The sequence below is a fragment of the Ptychodera flava genome, chromosome 6, assembly GCF_041260155.1.
Source record: "Ptychodera flava strain L36383 chromosome 6, AS_Pfla_20210202, whole genome shotgun sequence".
NCBI lineage: Eukaryota > Metazoa > Hemichordata > Enteropneusta > Ptychoderidae > Ptychodera > Ptychodera flava.
The window spans coordinates 11,746,359-11,768,226 of NC_091933.1; the positions used below are offsets into that span (position 1 = coordinate 11,746,359).

General features: G+C 37.8%; 1 protein-coding gene across 1 annotated transcript in view; it reads right to left on the reverse strand.

Annotated features, from left to right (window-relative positions):
• Positions 1 to 289: 289 nt before the first annotated feature.
• Positions 290 to 21,868, reverse strand: part of LOC139134839 (uncharacterized) — a 36,538-nt gene continuing 14,959 nt past the window's right edge. Inside the window, exons 11-29 of the mRNA XM_070701899.1 lie at positions 21,488 to 21,665; positions 21,028 to 21,224; positions 20,542 to 20,638; positions 19,822 to 20,001; positions 18,470 to 18,621; positions 17,983 to 18,043; positions 17,336 to 17,436; positions 16,291 to 16,470; positions 15,129 to 15,264; positions 13,708 to 13,862; positions 12,657 to 12,945; positions 11,704 to 11,898; positions 11,158 to 11,268; positions 10,631 to 10,759; positions 9,971 to 10,156; positions 9,106 to 9,416; positions 8,370 to 8,442; positions 6,304 to 6,410; positions 290 to 2,422 (exon numbers count right to left, since the gene is read on the reverse strand). Coding sequence (XP_070558000.1) covers positions 1,759 to 2,422; positions 6,304 to 6,410; positions 8,370 to 8,442; positions 9,106 to 9,416; positions 9,971 to 10,156; positions 10,631 to 10,759; positions 11,158 to 11,268; positions 11,704 to 11,898; positions 12,657 to 12,945; positions 13,708 to 13,862; positions 15,129 to 15,264; positions 16,291 to 16,470; positions 17,336 to 17,436; positions 17,983 to 18,043; positions 18,470 to 18,621; positions 19,822 to 20,001; positions 20,542 to 20,638; positions 21,028 to 21,224; positions 21,488 to 21,665 — 3,502 coding nt within the window. The 3' untranslated portion in view covers positions 290 to 1,758. The remainder of the gene's footprint in view (positions 2,423 to 6,303; positions 6,411 to 8,369; positions 8,443 to 9,105; positions 9,417 to 9,970; positions 10,157 to 10,630; positions 10,760 to 11,157; positions 11,269 to 11,703; positions 11,899 to 12,656; positions 12,946 to 13,707; positions 13,863 to 15,128; positions 15,265 to 16,290; positions 16,471 to 17,335; positions 17,437 to 17,982; positions 18,044 to 18,469; positions 18,622 to 19,821; positions 20,002 to 20,541; positions 20,639 to 21,027; positions 21,225 to 21,487; positions 21,666 to 21,868) is intronic.

The window sequence follows — 21,868 nt, forward strand, 5'->3', positions numbered from 1 at the left end:
GGACCTGGCATAGGAGAATATCAATTAATGTACACATACACATCAGGCTATTTTATTATTTGATTCAACATAGCTACCAGTTTGCAAGGTTTTTTTGCCGTGTCATATTCAGGGCTAAAGCACTCACACTTGTCTCGACAAATTTCTTCAAAACTTGACACAAGGAAATGAGAATGTTGTGTAAATGATTTATTTTATGAATTAAAGGTGGAAGGGGGTTGGAATGTAATACAAGACTCCACCATGTGTTAAAGGTGTGTCTATTGCAATGAACTTGCACAACAAGAAATTATAAGCATGAGTTTATTTATATATGCATAAATTGCACACAACATTTCAAAATCAAAAAATATTTTTTACAAAACATCTACATTTTGCCAACATCCTCAACAGGAACTTGTGTCTTAGATACATGTAACTATAGGCTTCCAATGAGTGTAAATAGCATATGAAATGAGCCATTGACAAATATATGGTCATTGAATATGGCGATGAGAAATAGATTGAACTTTTGAATGCAATTTATAAAACATTTAACTGACATTTGTGACTATGAACAAAAGATCATGTGACCTTGTATAGGATATAAAGTCATTTCACTCTTTTAGAAAAACAAGTATATAAACAAAATCAATAGTATGTAAAAATCAATGAATGCGTACAGAAACCTGGAGACTGTGATTCCTAGCACACAATATTGACTCTTATCCTGCCACATTTGTACATCACCATCAGGTCAAGCTGGCTACAACCAGTGAGGCATAGCATGGTCCAAAAGTTGAACTTTAACCCTTGCCCTGCCAAGTTCACATGTAACCATTGGGTCAAGTTGGCTAAATTAGTGAGGCATAACATGTCGAGCCTTACATGGCACCACATATTGAACTTTAAACCCTTACCCTGCCAAGTTCAAAGCCATCATCATGTCAAGCTGGTCAAAGCTAAGTGAAGCATAACATGTCCCATACGTTGCATTTTAACACAAAATTATTTAAAACATTTGAAGGCCCCTGAAAACATACTGCAATATACACATGATTTTTTACAGCTAGACAAAAGCTGCTATAACATGCCATGCTGAGTGGGTGAAAATATGTATGGGTTTGGCTAGATACATACTGCTTTTCATTGACTTGGTAGATAGGGAGGTAATACTTTCTAGCAGGAAAGGTTACCACAAGACTTGATCATTGGAGGGTCCCTGAAGATAATGTAAACATGATTTCTACTGACTAAACCTGCTATAAAATACAATGCCGAGGCGAAAATATATGCCAGTATGTAGGTTTTCATCAAATACTGCCTGTTACTACATGTAAGTCACGCATGGAAAGTGACAGGCCTGAGAGGATAAAATTATGTCCAACACTATCAGACTTCATGCACATAAGTCATACAAGAACAAAGTTTTCTGACAGAATGTTGTGCTGTCAAATAAAAGCAATCAAAGTCGTCCTTTTGTACAAGTATACCATACACAAATCTGTGACACTACTTGTCACACATTGTATGCTTTGCATTACCTACACACTAACATTGGTCAATTTTTGTTGCACATTGCACAAAAATCGTACATGTTGTAAAGTAACAGTTAAGTGAGAAAACGCAGATTGGTTATAAACAAAAGTTGTAAATGCGGATAATGTAGACTTGTAAACTTCTGTAGGTATTGACTGAGTACTGGGGCAAGTCACAGAGGAACCTGACATAGACTATCTGTATAATACATGTAGCTGGTGTTGGGTACTGGTGATGGATTCATAGATGCTTCAATGCACTTATTACACAGCTAGGACACGCCAAGGGAACACAGCCATTCTGTCTGTACATGTGAACCATGATATCTGCAGTTGCTGGTAAAGGGACGGGCAACTGATTCATGGCTGTTTCGAAAAACGGAACCGTGGTCAGCAGAAACGGTTGCTTCAAAAAATGATGGCCGCAGGAGAAGACCATGACATTGGTCTCGCCGTCCTCAGGTACGTATCTGTAAGAATTGGATTGGATTTGAGACTTGAGTGCATCCAACAGAGCCTGTACATCATTTGATGATAGCTGGATGAACTGTCTAGTACTGATGTCTTTTTTCAGGTTGTACTGTATTTCTTGCCAAAGTTTCTCCTCAGGAACTTGGCTGCTCGGTCTGTAGTTCAGTGCCGTTTCTAAAATCTCTCTGTTTGAAGTACTTTTACTTGAGATGAGCTGTTCACTGTACTCTTTGTGCTGGTGTCCAGAGTTGACTGAAGAAACAACGGCAGCGGTAACTCCAAGGCAGAATTTGGTGCTTAAGCTGGTTTTTAATGAATCTGGAATATCCAGTAATGACCTTGCATTTTGATGTAATGTCGTTTCTTCTTGGTCAAATGTAGTACTGATCAAGCTTTCCTCTTTGGATACGTCAGGCTGGCCTTCTGGAGTTAATCTGAAAGTTAGATAAAGAAAATGATTTTTTACTGTTATTTGAAGGATTGTGTAATTCCTGAACATCCTGTTACTATGATTCGTTTTACATCAGTGCTTCGCAAATCATGAAAAGGAAATAAAAATGGTTGTACAATTTAATTTCGAAGTATATACATCTACAACAGTACTCATTGACTGAATAACGTTAATCATCATCATTACATAGATTATTGTACACAATAGCAGGTTACTACGGTGACATCACCATTAGCTTGTTACCAGGACGACACCAGCAGATGCACCATGGGGACAGAGCATTATAACAACTACGAATGTACAGCTGAAACAGTCGACTGGTTGGTTGATATAGTGACGGCAGCCCAATGGCTTCCTTGTATCATTGTTGTGGTAAAATTTCATGTTACTATGGTGACAGGCAGAATGGCAAGTCAAAGCAGGGGAAGTGCGACAATGAATAGCAAGTCAGTACGGAAATACAGAAATAGTCAGTTATAATAGTGACCGGCCAAAACACCCTGTGACTTCAGGGATAAGCAAAGTGAAAGATTCTATAATTACAGTGACAAGAGTCTGAAGTGAAAGCTAACTTTGCATGACTAGCTGTGAAAGACTAGGGACAGCCATCAAAGTTGAATGTTAAAAGAGGTGTTTGCAAGTTCTTTCCTTAGCTGGTGGGTTGGTGTTTTCACTCTTGTATCAATGGGAAGGGAATGGCCTGGTGGGTACTTTGTCATCATCAGTCAAGAAGGAAATAACTGTGAATTACTTTGAATAAGCTGCATGCTTTTTCAGCGTGTTGATTTTCATTGCAATCAGCAGGTTCTCAATTTAGCTACCCTGACATCCTGACCACAGTAAACAAAGGGAAAAGATTAAAATAACGGCATCTTAAATTCGCAAAGTGACAGATTTAGCTAAATTTGCTTAAAAAAGGATGCTGGCTAAATTTCACAGTATGGAAAAGTTCTGTTCTGCCAGTGGGCAATAGGATCTGATCACTAGTACTCTCTTGGTAGTTTGCTGATGGAGAGGGTATTGATGATCTCATGTAGTAGGAAGATGGCAGCAGTGTTGTCCTTATCTTTAACAGTAGCCGGGTAATTTAAGAAAGTAGACGGGTGGACTGCTAGGGAGCGAAGCGACCAAGCGGCGAGTAAGCGTAGCGAACGAGGGGGGAGAGCGCGAGAGGGGGTGTCCCGCCTCTGGCAAGGCGAAAAATGAAATTTTTGAGTGGGTTTGGTGTTCTCTGGTGGCATCTGAGGTGACATTTAGCTGAGACTGAAACAGTTCTTTTGTTGTGTGTCTTAGACGTGGCTCACATACAACAAAACAAACAAACATGATTTTATTTTGTTTGTATTATTTATGACACACTTATGGTTTTATTTGCAGTGAAGATGTAACATTCAATCTTAAATCACCCGCTGTCTGCTCATTTCATTGCTCATTTCCCATTCTTCATTACCACATAGTAGTTTCCCCAAAACCATCTAACTCAGTCTATTCTAATCAAAACACATTCGCTTTTGTTAAGAAAAACATTGGTAAGATAATTCACTGTAACAGTGTTCGCATTACGAAAAAAAATGCGTATATAGAAAACTCATAACAATGAAAAAACGCGTAGAGCGTCGATCCAATGCGTAATAATATTACGCATTGGATTGAGTCTCTACGCATTTTTTCATTGTTATGAGTTTTCTATACGCAAACGATAATAGTAAAATGTTTGCGAAAGCACTCTCCGTGACTGAGCTTAGGCGACAACCAGACGAGATGAGTGCCCGCTTAACATTAAATTTGTTGCAACATTTCTGTCAATCACTCATTTTGTGTGGAAAGTTTCGGATTCTCTGAGTGTAGTCTGAAAAATCGGCATCGTCGAGTCAGAGGCACGTTACCATGTCATCTGTGCCTATGAACTTACTACGTTGCTAATTTTCAGGCGAGCGATAGTTTCTGAAACTTATGACACAAAGTGAGTGATTGACAGAAATGTTGCAACAAATTAAATGCAAACCGCGCACGATCATCGCGTCTCGCTGTCCCCAAATTTCATCAAAGCAGATATGCAGCATGGCGTCGGAAGGAAACAACTCTATTTTCTTTCAAATTTGCTCCACGAGTCCGTGAAAAAAAATGATTCAGAGGGTTCATCGAAATACACTATCGGGCAACCCAACATAGAAAACATGGAGAGGCGCAGTGAAATTGAACCCATGCTGGAATCAACGACGTATTGTCCTGTTTGGGATCAGCACCACAGTGAAGCCGTGAGGCGTGACGATGATGCGCCGGTCGGCAACGGTCGGCAACACACATGCCTGTGACCGTGGATTCTAGTATGTTAAAATAATCAATGAAAAAAATACCCATTCAAATAAACAGTTGCTTCTAAAAAAATCAGTTCTAGCTCATTTTTTTTCAATCTAGAAAATGCGTCGATATTGCTCTGAGAATAACTTGATTTGTTGAGAAGATCATACTCGTAGTGACCGTGACGTTGGCAGCCAGCGCGGCGGCCGAAAGCTAGCTGCAGTCTCATGAACTTCGAATCGTCGATCAAAATCACATCTTTTCGGCACTTTTTTCTCACAAATTCAGCGAAATTGAAGTTTTTCATACATAAACTACATATATTTTTGGAATCAAGTATACCTTTCGAACGGGCTTTCTTCGGGAAAAAATATTCCATCGACAAGGTGCCAGTGGCCGACGCCACATTTCTTTTTGGCACCATTGTTAAAAATTATGACCTAAGATGAGCTTCATACTAATCAAACCAATTACACTGCTCGTAACAAAGACAACACCATAGGCGCGTCCATCAGCCAATCACACTATTCAACAAATAAAAGATCGGGCTCAAAAAGCCACAAATGGGTATTTAGAAACTGTTTCATGTTTGTGCAGTTCCATGCGGGGAATTCTAAGGGGTCGCGAAACTGCTAATCGTACGTGTGCCGTCTAACAGCTGGCAGTGCAATCCTGAAATTACAGGTCTATAAAAATAATCTAATGACGTTAAAAGTAGCCGGGAAAAAATGCAAAACAGCCGGGTTATTTACCCGGCACCCGGCTTCTAAGGACAACACTGTGGCAGTAGGAAACTTTCGTAAAAGGGAGAGAACAAATGGAAAGCATTCCTGTTGGCGACAGGGGAAGTGGAAAGAGGTGTTTGCAAGTTCTTTCCTTAGCTCAGTATAGTATTAATAGTTGTAAAATATGTTCTTTTGTGGAGGGTTGCTTTTTTATAGGTGTCAGTCACCTGTGCGACTCATCCTGACTTCATATCAAAGATGAATAAATAAATAAATAAATAAATAAATAAATAAATAAATAACTGGCAGGAGGGAAAATTTGTAAATCTATGGGGCAGGGCAGTTGTGTTTAACTTGTCCCACCAAAGTTTAGTTTTATTGAAGACTGGACTTTTTCTGAATGGTACTATTTATGGGCAAAATACCTCTAGTTATAATTTCACTAGTTACAAGAAGAACATCACATCATAGTAGGAATAAGTAGGGTGGAAACATAGCGGAAGTTAACAGCAAATGGTTTCCAACAAGCTGAAATATGGCAAATTTCAGACTGCAGGAAGATATTCAAACTCAACTGTAGTGATTGCAGTGATATGCAGCTAGTACACCAGATCTGTAACCAAGTTACAAATTACCTTTGATGAAGACAAGCTGATGGGCAAATTAATACTGAAGTACAAATTACTATTCTTACAAATGTTGTGTTGCATAAACATGGAAATAATAGAATCAAACTTACACAGTTTTTAAAGAGATACTATTCATCAAAATGAACAACTATGTTTTCCAAAATAAATAAATCTATTACAGACTGGGCAAGTAAATGACGATGACATACCTGAATAATATTAGACTCAGTGGATAAGCCAACAGTGGAAGATATTCTGATAGCAGAGATTCCAGTATCTGGACTGGTAGACATTTACTGTGCCAAAACCACAGAATCTGTGACAACATCAAAATAAATAAAGACTTCTGTGAATTTTGTGGATTATATCATAAGTGTGAAAAAGTTGGCAAACAGAGAGGACATCAATAAGAAATGTCAGATCATTTCAAGGACAAGAAAAGAAGACATTCTCAATATTTCAAAAATTAAATCAGTATAGTATTAAAAGTTAAGTAGGAATATTGCATGCACTTATTTTGGCTACGTGAAAATGTTCACCTGTAAAATATACCTATCTCCAACATATATCTTCCGCTTAAAGAGGCACTTGCACTTGGTAACATTTTTAAAACACATTTATTTAATGCCAACAGTCGATATTTGACGTGGCGACTGCGCGCGGATCACAAGATATCGATAAAAACATGTCATTTCCCGAGTGTATTTTTCACATCCCGAAGTTTTACGATCGTTTCTGATTTTGACCCGAAATCCCCTGAAGGTTTGTTGTTGTGCTGATTGACGATATTCTAGGGAGTTCTAAAATAAGTTTGAACGACGCAATTAATTTACTTCCCACTACAAAGAGTTTATGTACAGCATTATGCCATTACCTCAGGTAAGTTTTGTAAAACTTCTCTTTAGTTTTGTCGTTTTCATTATTCTAAATCAGTTGTACTATATTTTTAACCAATACCACATAAACATCAGTTTTTACATGTCAAATATTAGTCGCATCCGATGACTACATTTTGTCGTCTGCCACACATTACGCCGCGCGCGTGGTATGCGTCTATGCATACCACTCGGCGGCCGCTATGTATCAACCGCACGTAACTGTGCTAGTCACCTATGCGAATTCTGGTGGAATCAAACTTTGTTTTCCGTTTTTTCTCAGAGTCAGTAAGACTCGACTTTCCCCCAGGGTGCATGACCGATCACCGACACGAGTGGTACTGTGGCGTATAGCAGCGTAAGCGTAGACTCGTACTCCATAGCTTAGTTGACAATGGCCCCAGTGCCAAACGTTCGATGTTCGGAAGCTGAATTTAGGTGGGCCACCAGAATTCAAACGTTTACTTTTTTGTGGACATGATTTTATCGATATCTCACGACCGCGCGCAGTCGCCACGTCAAATATCGACCGTTGGCATTAAAAAAATGTGCTTTAAATATGTTACAAAGTGGGAGTGCCTCTTTAAGCCTCTTTAAGCCATACTACATGTCAGTGGAATGGTTTGGGACACTTTCAAATTTGGACCCTTTTCTGTAGAATATTGCCAAATAAAGTTTCTAGAACATCAGTCAACAATAAATATTCATATACCGGAATCCATGAAATACGCCAGCTTCATTTGAACTTTCAGTTTGAGAAAAATCATCTTTTAAATATTTCACATTAATTTACTGTTATGTTCAGTCATAATAGCAATTATATTATACCAGTATATTGATGGCGCAAATACAGTGATGTGATTGGTCGAGTCTCAAAAAGGACCATGGTATATCGGCGATATACCACGACTGGCATACGCGCGAGCTCTCAGCTTGAGCAAAAATCCGTTTTTGATGTTCCAAGCCAGAATTTCAATATACTGTTATGATATGATACACATAAATCACACCCAGCGACGGTATACCACTCACACCCAGCGACGGTATACCACTCGATTTTGACCAGTTCAATTCATGTATGCACTCGCTATCGCTCATGCACATACTGTATGTCATGAACTGGTCAAAATCTCTTAGTATGCCGCTGCTGAATGCGCTTTATTGCTTAATTAGACCATCCCTAGCAAGGGGCGCACTACGCAGTTTTGACCAGTTCATGCCATATGCATTTACACACAAGTGATAACAAGTGTGCATATGTCATGAACTGGTCAAAATCTGCAGGTGAACTCTTCACTACATGGGTTGTTTATAATTGCTTGACTATTTACATACACCAGTCGACCACACATTTACTTTCTTTCATCCAAAGCTCTGACAGTCTCTATATTTCTACATACCTGATGGAGAAGAAATATGAAGTTCTGTATAGAAACAGTGCCACTTTCTCTAAAGTTTTCAGTCTTCAGCTCTCTGTTTCAAAGGCAAAATTAAAATGTGAAATTTGGGGCATTCTATGAACACATTATCTTTTGGGGAAAATCTGACGAAAAATATAATTAAACTAGGAATAATTTCTGAAAGTTTACAATCCTCTATAAAACCACCTTCACGCAACTAATAGATGTTACCTATTGGTCAATGATCATGTCAAAGTTATGTTTCTGCCTAGACTTCTACTGAGAAGAATTTCAATAAGAGGATCTACATGTACATACACCAAGAGGCACTTTTTGTAATTCTCAGATTTATTTATCCTCACAACTGTAACAATTCTTGCTCTATCCTATATTGTAAGAGAGTTGTGTATTATATTTTAAGATGTGCCTCTGAACACAAGGTTCCTGAGAAATATTAAATTTTCCATTTTCATATGACAAGGACAGCGAGAACTTCATTTATGTACAGGCTTCGAAATAAGTACACACAAGCAAAAGACTAGACAAGTATTGTGAAAGATCGAGAGTTGAGATAAACTGTCACCAAGCTACCTACACTAATAAAAATTCACACAAGGCATGGTGGATGTATGTGACTTTTTATTTATGGCAGAATTTCGACTATTCCTTCATATGATAATTCTGGTCTAGCTACAAAGTGGAACACGAGCATGAAATCTTGAGAACAAATTCTCACCGTAGACAGCTGACTATCACAGCTTTGGCCCTTTCAACCATGACATCAGTTGCCCAATCTTTACTTTCCAGCGATCTCAGTCGATACATCATGCTGTAGATATACTTCTTATCAATCTCATAGATGTCCGCAACGCCGACCCAATCATGGTAGTCTTGGCACAGACGTAGCATAGTGCTGTGGTTGTAGTATGAGGGCAGATGTTTCAATACAACGCTGATGCACTGTCGGCTGTACGGTGTGTTATGCGGTCCACTTCGTGATAACTCTGGCAGAGTAATGTCCATCTCACTGTCTGAGCCATCATCACTCTGTAAAAGGAAAAAACAATGGCATCTTTTAAGGAAAATGACAGGCAATCTTTTACTACATAGACATACATGTACAACACTGTATGAGTGCTTACATCACATCCCTTATGACTTTATCGGTGAAACAGTACTGAACAATGAGAAACTGCTTTTACTCTCCTATGCTACAGACAAGTTTGACTTTGGGGACAAATTAACATTTAGTTTGGATTACGATGTCTAGCATTTAATACAGATTTATAGAAAGTCTGACAGTGTACAACAGTTTCTACAAAAATTTCTGTACACTTGTGATGTAAATCTCCATTGATTTTTACTATGGTTTTGATAGAGATGTCATTAACATGTGCACAACTCTAATACTTGAGGTACCACATGATTGCGAGAACTTTGGTCAAGCAAAGCTTGATGTCATTTCCTTCCTATATACAACCTTGAACAATGACATACATGCCACGCTATTATTAATTTTCAAAACAAATAAAGCAATTTCAAGAACTCAATAAGACTTCATGGCTCAGTGTCATGGAGATTAAAGGTATACTGTGACATACCAAATTGTCCTCTTCGCGTAACTCCTCCATCAAGAGACTGGGCCCCAGATCACTTGATATTGAGATCACCGGTAACCCTGGTAACTGAATAGGAGTTGTAACATCTTTGCCAATGAATTGTTTTTTCCCGGATTGTACCGGATGATGGAATGGTCCTCTGCTTCCAGTGCCACTCTCAAGACCAAGCTGTAAGGTGAAGTCAATATTTCACATCAGTCAAGTCAAGTTGACACTCTTCCTCTCAATCATATTACGATCCAGATCGATACTTTCTTTTGTACCAGGACGCATTCGTTTGCATAAGACCAATGTGTTCTCAGATTTCAGATATTTTCATGACCTTGTGTTCCTTTATAGAGGCTGCCACCAATTATGTAATTATACAATCAATCCTTTTCCAAAGTTTTTTTATTTGTCAGTGTAAAGACAATATTATTGTGAAACTTTCTAGTTGCATGAATTATAAGTTTACAATGTAATAGAAATGAGCGAGGAAACTGTAATCATGACAACAAACTGTAATTTTGCTCAGGCCAAAGTAATTGTCGATACTATTTGTCTGAAGCAACAAAATGTCTGTCTGGGATAGGCAGACAAGAGCCCGGCACTATCAATTTCATCCGTAATTTGATCTTCCTTGTGTCTATGATGACCACCTACCTGTCCATGGTCAGCTCTTCCCCAAACCCAGGTATGACCAGTTATATCAACAACAACTGAAAATTCATGACCAGCTGCAGCTGCCAGGATTGGCTTGTCTGTGAAGTGCCTGACCAGGGTTGGTGCAAACTGTCAAAAGATAGTACAGTATATGTATGCAAAAATTAACCTGAATACATTGTAACATATTCTCACCATAAATCTTTGCACGTGGTTCTTCAATAGTTTACTAGCCTACTACTTGTCACAGATTATAGAAGATTCTCTGGACCCACAGCCTCAATGGCTACAAGGTATGGATCTTTTCCTGCCCCGAACTTTGTAGCCTGGCTCAGTGAGCTAGCGTATAGCTAGTTAGGTTTTGCTATGAGTTGGCCTTAGGAGAGGTTTAGTGAGATCATGGAAGGCACATCAGCATTGAGAAGAGTTTAAAAGCTGAATAGTTAGGGTTGTGGTTACCTTACAATGATGTAAATGGAGAAATATGAAGACAAGTACAAGAACACATAACTGATGTTTCAACTCACCAGCTCTACTCTGTAGGTACCAACAGCAAGCTGTCCACTGTCATTTTTACCCATGGAATACAACTCACCAGCCACTGTGACTATCAGTGTATGGTTACTTCCACATGCAACCTATCATCCAAATGATACAAAGACACAGGGTTAATTTACAAGCCATCCAATTGCAACAGCTGACTGTCATTCGAAGTTAGAACACCATGGGATTTGGCAAAGTTATGTGGGTGGAAAGATTAAGGCATGAGAAAGTTGGCTTTCTGCTACCTTCACATCTGGAAAAGTGACGGGAATTGTCTGGGATAAACTACGGCATCTAAATTGTTGAAAATTGAATGGAGAACACATATTTGAATCTGTTTTGGACTAAGTTGTTAAGATTATTAATCAAACAGGATAAAATTATGCATAATCGGTCTACTATAATGGACCTACCAAAACAATTATACATCTCATTTTATGAGAAGTCACTACTCGTAATAACTCTTGTACAAATTTAAATATACCAAGTGTTTTGTGACTTGCTTACAAGTATATATGGATTCCTTTTACCTGTTTGATCCTGTTCATGATATCGTGATCTATTGGTCTTGGCGTCAGGTGCACTGTCTCAAAAGAGTGTGGAACGACAGATGGTTGATGTTGATGACCACCACGTCTCCGTTTACTCATCAATAGTTTATGTCTGAGTGACGCTGGATGACTGCCCCAGATAAAAATCATTTGTGGATTTGTGGTCACGGCAATCTGTATTCAAAATAATGATACAAAACTATAAGATGATGCATATTTGGCACAGCCATTGCACAACGATACCTCTCAAAGTTTTATGTGAAGCATTGAGAAAACCAACCAACTGCTGCAAAATTAAAATTAAATAACACTGTTTTTCTTTTTTTACTGTGCTGCTATAAATAAGTACTTCTGTCCACCGCTTCCTTTATTGAAAGGGGTTATCAATAACCCCTAAACTTGGGAATTATTTCAGATCAACTAACAGGACCAAAAATAATAATTTTAAAGTGTAGCCTCTATTAATGTACGACAATGTGACATACCCTGATGTTGGTAATAATAAGTAGGGCTTGTAAGGAGTACAGAAAACATTTTACTATACAAGTTTATGACTGTAATAGCTTAAAAATCCATTTTGTGTGGGAGGAAACACTGATGTTCCTGCTCCAAATTACATACTTAAATAGCTGTACATTGTATGTGATTGAAATACAATCTTCTCTTTAGCAAGTGATGACTGCACTTAGACTGTAGATCACTGTACGGAATGTCTACTACAACAGAGTGAACTGACTGTTTTGTTTTATTCAACAACACTGCATTTTGTTAGGATCTTTCCCAGATGACGGAAATGTTTTCACAAGGAGATTGATTTCACCAACTGATTATCATAGAACACATGTTTTGCCTAGCAGCAGAGTGTAAGTTCCAAACTGGTAGATTCGATGGCTTTCTGAGTTGAAGATGGAATATGTTCATCTTGAACTTACCATATGAAAGAAACCACTGGTCACCATGACAGCTTTATAATTTTCCAACGCATCCACTATGATCGGCAAGGACTCCTTTCCAGTGTCACCATTGCCAAGTTGTCCGAACTTATTACAACCAAAGGTCATGACCTGACCTCCCAGGGTCAAGACAGCCGAATGACAACAACCAGCACAGATTTGCGTCACCTGGGCATCATCGAGTGCTTCAATTTGTTTGGGCAAAAGTTGATCACTGGGGTCGCCATGACCTAGCTGTCCATGCACTCCCCAACCCCAGCTCCAAACTCTACAATAAAACAAATGAAGGTTGATCAGGTCTGATGAACCAAATTTGCAATCACTCATGGCATACATCTACATCAGAAATCTATTATAAATATGAATCATAACACCTCATATAGCATTCAGAGCGAGAGATATCTCTGTTCCTTTGTTTTCTCACTGATGAATGACATCTAACAATGTTTTTTGTAAACTTTGTCAGAAAACAACAAGCTGACACTAAACTTTTTTGAAAGTCTGTTTTTTACCAATATTCAAATTTAATCAAAAGGCAAATATACATAATAATATGTACTGTTCTGAGGCAAAGCTATGATTTTTCTTTTAGTTACTTCCACTTTTACATAGTTACATATATCCTATATGCTGAATATACTTCTATTTTACTTGCACTGCCATGACAACACTCGCAGCATCTATGACGTCCAAGTTCTTTATCTGACTCAGACTAATGTACTGGAATATGCAATTTTGGACTAGTGTCGATTGACACAGTTGTAAGAGCTGTGAGTGTCAAGTTCAGTGATACATGCTAAATCAGTACACATCATTTTGGTAAACATTTCCCAATATCCTTTCAATGTTGCAACTTGATTTCTGTAAAGTAATCATCAAAACGCAAACAAAACATCTTCGTGTCATTGTAAATAGTACGAGGACAAATGATTTTACAAAAAATATAGGACATTTTGCTAGGGTAATCCGAGTATTCTGAAAATGGTTTTAGCGTTTTAAAAAGAAAGTTACTTTTAAGAACACGTCATACCTGTGGTTTTGTGACAAGGCTAGTGAGTGATACTGTCCACATGCTACAGCAGCTACTTTCTGATTGGAGAATTCAGTCAACAAGACTGGTCTAGTCTGAGTCTGTGTACTGCCAATGCCCACTTGACCATACTTGGAAGAACCCCAACCATACACCTGGGGATCAAAAAAACAAACTATCACCTAGGTTTCAAGGTTTGAATCAAAAAATGTACTGAATGAAAACAGAGAGAAGACCTGCATTATTTGTTAATTTAAATACTAAAGCAAGAGTTTGAAAATGTTACAAATCTATGATCAACTGTAACTGATGGTGGTAAGAGAAGGTAAGAAGCTAGCAGAGGGTTCACAATCCCTACCATGGAGGAGAAAACTTTAGATGGGAGAAATGGCAGTGCCAAAACTTAACAAACAGCCGGTAAATTTGTCTGGTTTTTGGCTAAAATAGAATACACTGAGTGGGATAATACTTTCACACTGAACACACTTTATCATATTGACTTCATTGTGAGCATGTATGTGCATGTGGACATAGCTGTGATATCGCAGCGGTACTTGTGGCGTGTATTGAACGCGCTCGGGTCATTGAGGTCATCGCCACAGTCCCCTGCGAGCAAACGCACAGGTTTCGTTGGCAGTTTACTACGAGACCGACCGGTATCGTAGATTTACCTTGCAAAATAATGAACTATATTAGCCTTTGAATAAATAAACTTGTATTATCTTTATCATTGACTATCTGAGACTCATTCTGTATGCCTGCTAACTTCCTTGAAGATGAGAACACGTATTTTCGACCATTTTCCCGTGAGCCGCGCCGTCGACGGTTTCTACGATGTTTGCTCGATCGCGCGTACAACGCACTGAATACGTTGGAGGTCAAAAGTTCAAATTCAAGCAGGAGCCGTCGACGACTCACGAAAAACGGTCGAAAATACATGTTGTCATGGTCGGGCTCGTTAGCAGGAGTAGAAGGTGAGTCTCAGATAGTCAGTGATACAGTAGGTATAATTTTATTTATTGCATGCTTTATCTATTTTATTTTTGCGAGCTAAATCTACGATACCGGTCGCTCTCGTAGTAAACTGCCAACGAAGCCTATGCGTTGACTCGCAGCGGGACTGTGGCGATGACCTCAATGACCCGATCGCGTTTGATACACGCCACAAGTACTGCTGCGATATCACAGCTACATGTAATGTGGACAGTGAAGAGCTTAGTTGATTCTAAATTTACGTATTACAAACTAGTGACAGCTGATTGATTGCAAATCAACTATGAAAACGGAGTTAGTACTAAATACTGCTAGAAGTGAATCAACGGATTGCAGTCATGTTTGAGGCTGAACAACAATATGATACCTTGGGTAATTTATGGTTAAATGACTTCAATTCATACGACCATGCTATAACTTCAACTTACCCCTTGTTGACATAGTACAAGAGTGTGTTCTCTACCGCAGGCTACTGATAGTACTTTAATTCTGTGCATATGCAGCGTCTCTACCCGGAAGGGAGTTACTTTACCATTGTCCAAGATAATCTCACCATGCCCCAGTCTGTAAGAACAGTATGATCATTTCACCTACTTGTGTTCATCAAGCTGCATGGAGCATACTGAAGTACCGGTACAGTACATGTATCAAGTACATTTATATATCAGAAACACATTATTTGGTACAAGTCAAGTTCAAACAACAAAATAATTTCTGATCACTGTGCAAACATCTAACGAGTAAAACATCATAGTATAATAAAAATAAATATAATGATAATAATAATAATAATTTATTCATTAATATAACGACCAAATCCACACAAAAAGTGTGATCAGAGACACTGGGTAAAATACAATCAATATTATAAAAGGTAACAGGATTGAAAAACAAAACAAAAACATCAATGGATGAGTTCAGTTAAAAGCACAACTAAAAAGAAGTGTTTTAAGACTTGATTTAAAACTTGGCAGGCTTGGGGACAACGAACATGCAATCGGAAGGATATTCCAGAAGAAGGGGACAGCAATACTGAAGGCACGGTCCCCATATTTCTTTGTACGCGACCTGCTTTGACACAGTTTAAATTGGTCAGCTGACCTGAGATTATGGGTTGGGACGTACAAATTAACCATTAACAAATTAACCATGCTAGAAAGATAACTTGAACCAAGTGAATGGATACATTTATAGGTGAAGATAAGTATCTAATAACAGACCTGTTTGACAGTTGGTCTGTGCAAACAAAAGAAATTTCTCATCACTGTGCTAATATAATTATGAAAACATTAGTACTCATATCTGGTTACAATTAGACCTGTTTGGTAATTAGTTTGTGAGAAGAATGGATCTGTTTTCTCATCACAACATTTGTGAAATTGAAAACACTGCAATTGCTTGCAATAAGTAGACTTGTACAGTACATGTGTATATAGACGTAAATTCTGATGTACATATGGAAGTAAGCAATACCACAGAATGTTGTAAGTTTTTCATTCTAACACATATTCAAGCTGAAAACACTGCAGTGGTATTTGGCAGTAAGGAAATTTGCCCTGGTGAAATAAAACAGCAACCACTATACTATACCTTCCATTGTGAGCTCTACCCCAGGTATACAGATCATCATGGCAAATGGCGGCACCATGGGAGTGTCCACAGCTGAGCACTGTCACTTGTTTTGGAACACGACTTCTCCTTCGTGGGCTACTCAACGGTGATGAAGGCACGTCATTTGAGAGATTCTCATCTTGATAGCCTGAAAATGAACTGGTACAGTATCGAAGATTTCAAGTTAAAAGCAACTGCAGGACCATTATGGACTATCCTCAAGACTGCTTCAAGATGCGCAAAATAAGATTAAAGTATACTTTAAGGTTTTTATCATGTGATATGTTGAAAAGCTTGGCTATTTTACAATATAGAATCAATGAGGGATAAAGTTACCTAATGATGATTATTAGGATGATCAATAACGTTTTTTGCAACGCTGAAGAATATACTTGGGTTGGGATTAGCAGTACTGCAATAATGTAACATAACAATATACATGTATTGCAGGATGGAACTACCATTAAAATCTTCACATTTGTAATACAAATCAAAAATATAACTTTCTGTTTTGAATATTGTGCCCTTCTAGTATGATTAATCCTCTTGCTGGGCTCTATCTTGAATCTCTGAAATATTGTACATCTTCAAAGTGAATCAGAGGATCTTCAAAGCACAAATCTATTTGTAATATTGTTTGTAACACAATTAACACTTTGGAGCAATTTTAAGCATTTCCATCAGGTTTACTGTAACATGACTATACTTTAAATAGATCACATACAGCACGGGATTTTGAATGCTGTGGAAAGCATAAACACAAAATTTGCATTAGTGTAACTCTGTATTTTGTCATTTCAACAACAGAATGACTCATACTGACTCATGTGATACATACATGTACACCTACTATAGCAACCTAAACCCTGCCCATGTGGGTCATTGGTAATTTCTACTAGGAGGGTTCCAAACAGCTGACTTTGCATGATTCAACTCTCAAAGTCACCCTGTCTGTTTCACACCCAACTTGTTTATTAGTTTTACTAATTTGCCCTGTGTGGGCTGTGGGTTCACACTGACTTACCCTGTATGGGTTCTTTTCAGGACATTTCTCTTGTGATTCAGAACTAGAAGTACTTCCAGGAAGAATTCAATAATAGCCTCAGGCCTTGGAAGATTTGTTTCCTGTGCAAAGATAGAGTTAGATAACAGATGCTGAAGTAACTTTACCATCTTTTATATAACATGAGAAATTCACAACAGAATATGTTATTGCACTGAAAAAATTAACTAAGTCTGTAAGACAAAGGCTAGCCTTTAAGTGTCAGAAGTGAAAACGTTTCTGAAAAAAGAATAATTAAAGTCAAAGTATTTTAAAGTTTTGTAAAATATTTCGAAAATTGCCAGTTTAACAAATAAGCCTTCTTGAAAACTGCATACAGATTGCATTTGGCAGATGATCCTAATTTCTTCCTAATTTCATGCCATCTGCATTTTGACAATAGATGTTTCAAAAGTTCCACTCTACGCCATATATTATCAGTATGTCAGAGTCAGCAGAATAATTCTCTGAGGCAGACCAGGGAACAGCAAATATGAGTATCAGGCCTTATCCCAAACGGCTATGCTGCACACAGACAGCATGACATACAGAAAGAAAAGCTATGTCGAAAGGAACTCAACAGACCAATCATGACCAGATGGCTAGGATTTCCATACAGTCATTGTTACCTGGTAGGCTGAATCACTTGCTGTACTGAATGCTGATGATATTGAACTTGTTGATGGTGACCTGTAAATAATGAAAATCATCTGGTTGGAATGTTACATGTATAATTTCTAATATACCGGTATGAACAGTGGTGCCATATTAAGTTCATGTATTGATCAAATGATTTTGATGGGATGCTGCAATACTACTGTGAAAGTGTGCATTTATTGAGAAAGGTTAACTGTAAAAACAATTCCAATCTTCAAGGGATGTGACATTTTCATCAATCACCTTATCAAAATCACGGGATAATTCTTTCCATATCAAAAACAATTCTGCTGAATGGCAAATAAAATTTACCGTATGTATAAACATTTAAAATACAAAAAAGGCAATGTTTGACCATAGACACTGACTGTGTTGACAAATGAAGGAGATATTGATTACATATACAGTAGATAACAAATTCACGAAACACCTGAGATAAGCTGATGATGAAAATCTTACCGTCTTCTCCTTTTAGCTGTTGTCTTGTGTAAGAGCATTTTGATGGTGGATCTTGATGGATCAAACAGTTCAGCTATTCTCAGTAACGTATCTACATCTAATTCTGCTAGACACGATTTCATTGCTGTCAGATACTTTTGAGTAAATTCAGGCTGTAAGAAGAGCAATAACATCTTATCTTTATAAAGTTTAAAGGGGAAGTTCACCAAGGATGATTTTACATATGTGGTAGCTCTGTGGTCATTTACCCCAGAAAAGCTATTTTCACCATTTATAACTCGCCCGATTTTCTACGAAAATGATAAAAATAGTACAGGAAGTTGCCCATGTAATTTGAATCATGGGAAAAAAGCCCCAAGCTTGGAGCTTAATTGCATCATGTGATATGGAAGGGACCATCTTTCATGGGTATGGCCCACACATTGTCCACTCACAGTAGTACAGTAGTAAACAGCAACACAAAATCTGACAGTGGACAGTTTATTATAAGTGATTCATCGTTTATGCAAGGATACTCAGTATAAACAAAAGTTATGTTAATACGCACAGCCTGGTTTGAGCCTGGGGGAGCGGACAATGCCATACCCATGGGAAAATGGTGCCTTCCATATCACATTATGCAAGCTCCAAGCTTGGCGCTTTTTCCCATGATTCAAATTACATGGGCAACTTCCTGTACTATTTCTATCGGTTTTTTGTAAAAATCGTGCAAGTTATAAATGGCGAAAATAGCTTTTCCGGGGTAAGTGACCACAAAGCTAGCACATATGTAAAAATCATCCTTGGTGAACTTCCCCTTTAAATGAACTTTTCTTGCAAAGAAGCCTGTTAACATTTTCATTTCAAACAGTCTTAATTTAAGGGAAGAAATCCAATTGTAATGTTGAAATTGATTTATACCCTTGTAACCTGCTTAAAGATTTAACTTTTTTCTCACCTTCAATAAGTTGTACCCAGATAAATGTTTGTATATGTGACTTTTCTCCATGAATATTTGCGATGGCAATGCTTTCAATTATTCTTTACTTTCTGATCTGAATACAACATTTCAATCAGAAGAATGTATATTTTACATTTTTTTGTCACGCACATTTTTCAACACAGTGAAAACCGTCTCTAGTACTGTACAGTCATTGTTTTCATTCTTCAGAATTCTGCAGAAGGTAGCGCGCAACCTGCAACTGTTTTTGTATTTATTCACTTTTCACAAATATTTGAGCTTGTTTGACTAGGGATAGGAAATCATATACGGCACAGTTTGCCATGTCTCCGATAATCTCAGTGGTGTGGTTACCTGACTGGTAGGATTACCATCAACTATGTTTGAAAGGATGGTTTACTTTACGACTTACTTTGGTCAAGAGATGATGTACAAAATCTGGTGCTGTCATACATCTCAGCAAAGCACCTGCAGCAGTTGCCATGGTAGCTGAGAGTCCCTCTGACATCAGTTGAGTTGTTGTATCGATGTCCAACTGCAATATTCCCTTGTTGATAATGATATCCAGAGCCTGACCTGTCTGACCTCGAGCCTAGACGATGAATGATCAAAAGATGAGACATGGGAGTGAAAAATACTGAATCATACACGTAAGAAAGACAGAAGAGATGGGAATATGAAACTGGAGAATAAGCTGTACATAAGATTTTCTTCAAAGAAGTTGGTAAAAATTATCATGTTCAAAAATAAACAATTATAAAATTCAGCTCATGATGATGTTCCTTACTCCAAATGTAACAGATGAAATGATTGTACCTCCAGTAAACTGACTACTGACATGATAACATACTTCCCGACCAACAATATTCTATGAATAAATGTCATTTACCCTATTTTTTTTCGTTTCTTCAAAGCATATATCTTGGCTTTTCCACATACTTTTACAGTACAACTGATTTCTTTTTAGATAGTCTTTGCAGTGTACTAACAGTGAGGAAGGTCAGACATCATACATAGATGATAGATGATGATGTTGTTGCATTCTTCCAGATGGGTTTCAGTGCATTCCCATAGAGAGTTTGAGGTTAACATTTGTTACAGCATTATACAGATAAATTGTATGTTGACCTACCTTTGCAACGTTCATCATTAATTCATACATGCCGTGTTCCGCAAGTAATTTCAGTGCTCTCACTTCGTCGTAGTCAAAGCTATCTGTTAAAAACTGCCTGTCAGATAAATGAAGATGAAAACTGCATCGAGATGGTTCTATTAAATCCCCATAAGAAAAAGAAATGCCAGTAACAAGTCTGATGCATTTGTGCATTTCTGGTGAAGAATCTTTGTGGTTACATTGGATTAACCCTTTCACCGCTATAGTTTGGTCCAATTTTACACACATTGTACCATATGTGACCTTTAACCTCTGCATGGGGATGATTTAGAAGAACTCAATTATCATATACAGTAAAACCATAACTTGCAACTAAACATTTGATGCACAATGTTCAGCACTTACAGGCAAGATTCACACATACAATATGTAGTTATTCTTAATACAAATATGACAGTATGTATGACTTTCACTGAAATCAATCATGACAACAACGTCACTTACTTGAAGGCCAGTTCTAGGTGTTTGTCGTTACACTCCACTATTTGTTGTACGTAGCAGTGAACAGCTAGATTGGATAATTGTTTCCTTTCATTGGGCAGCAACTCGGCTGGTTTGTTCAAAACCAACTTGAGATGGGTCAGGATTTCTTTCATCCTGCCATACTTGGCAAAACTGCTAACTCTCTTCATATTGTTACACTGTAACAAATACATGAAAAGTTGACAGCAGTGTCACACAAAGAAAATCATATAATTTTGGATATATATACTAAATTTCTCGTTTACCCAGCTGTAATATTAAAATAATAATTATCAATAACAGAAATAACTACAGTCAATCAAATTTTGAATATCCCACTGTGTAACTCCAAAGTTGCATTGTTGATGTCAGTACCATGTAAACCTATAGCCACACAATAACAGCAAGTAAGGAATATATACACACATAAGTTGTAACTTACCTTTGAAAGACTGAAAAGTTTCATGGCCTGAGTGAACTGGCCTTTGGAAAGTCTCAGCATGGCAGCTGATTCATACAAGGTATTGACATCTAAACCCAGCACAATGCCCAGTTTTTCAGCCAGAGATGTGTCACTGTATTGCACAGCTAGCTGCAGAAATAATGCCTCTGGTGAAACCCTGTGTAATCAAGAACATAACAGGCACCTTTTGTTTACAGCCTGCACAGGTATTCTGCCGAGATATTGGGCTTGTATTGCTTGATTTCTCACTTAATGTGATCAAATTAATTTGGTAAAGTTCATCATTCCATGTGTAATTGTCTCTTGAATGATTTCCGGATGATTATCTTTCCATTATCATAAAAAAATTTGACAGAACCA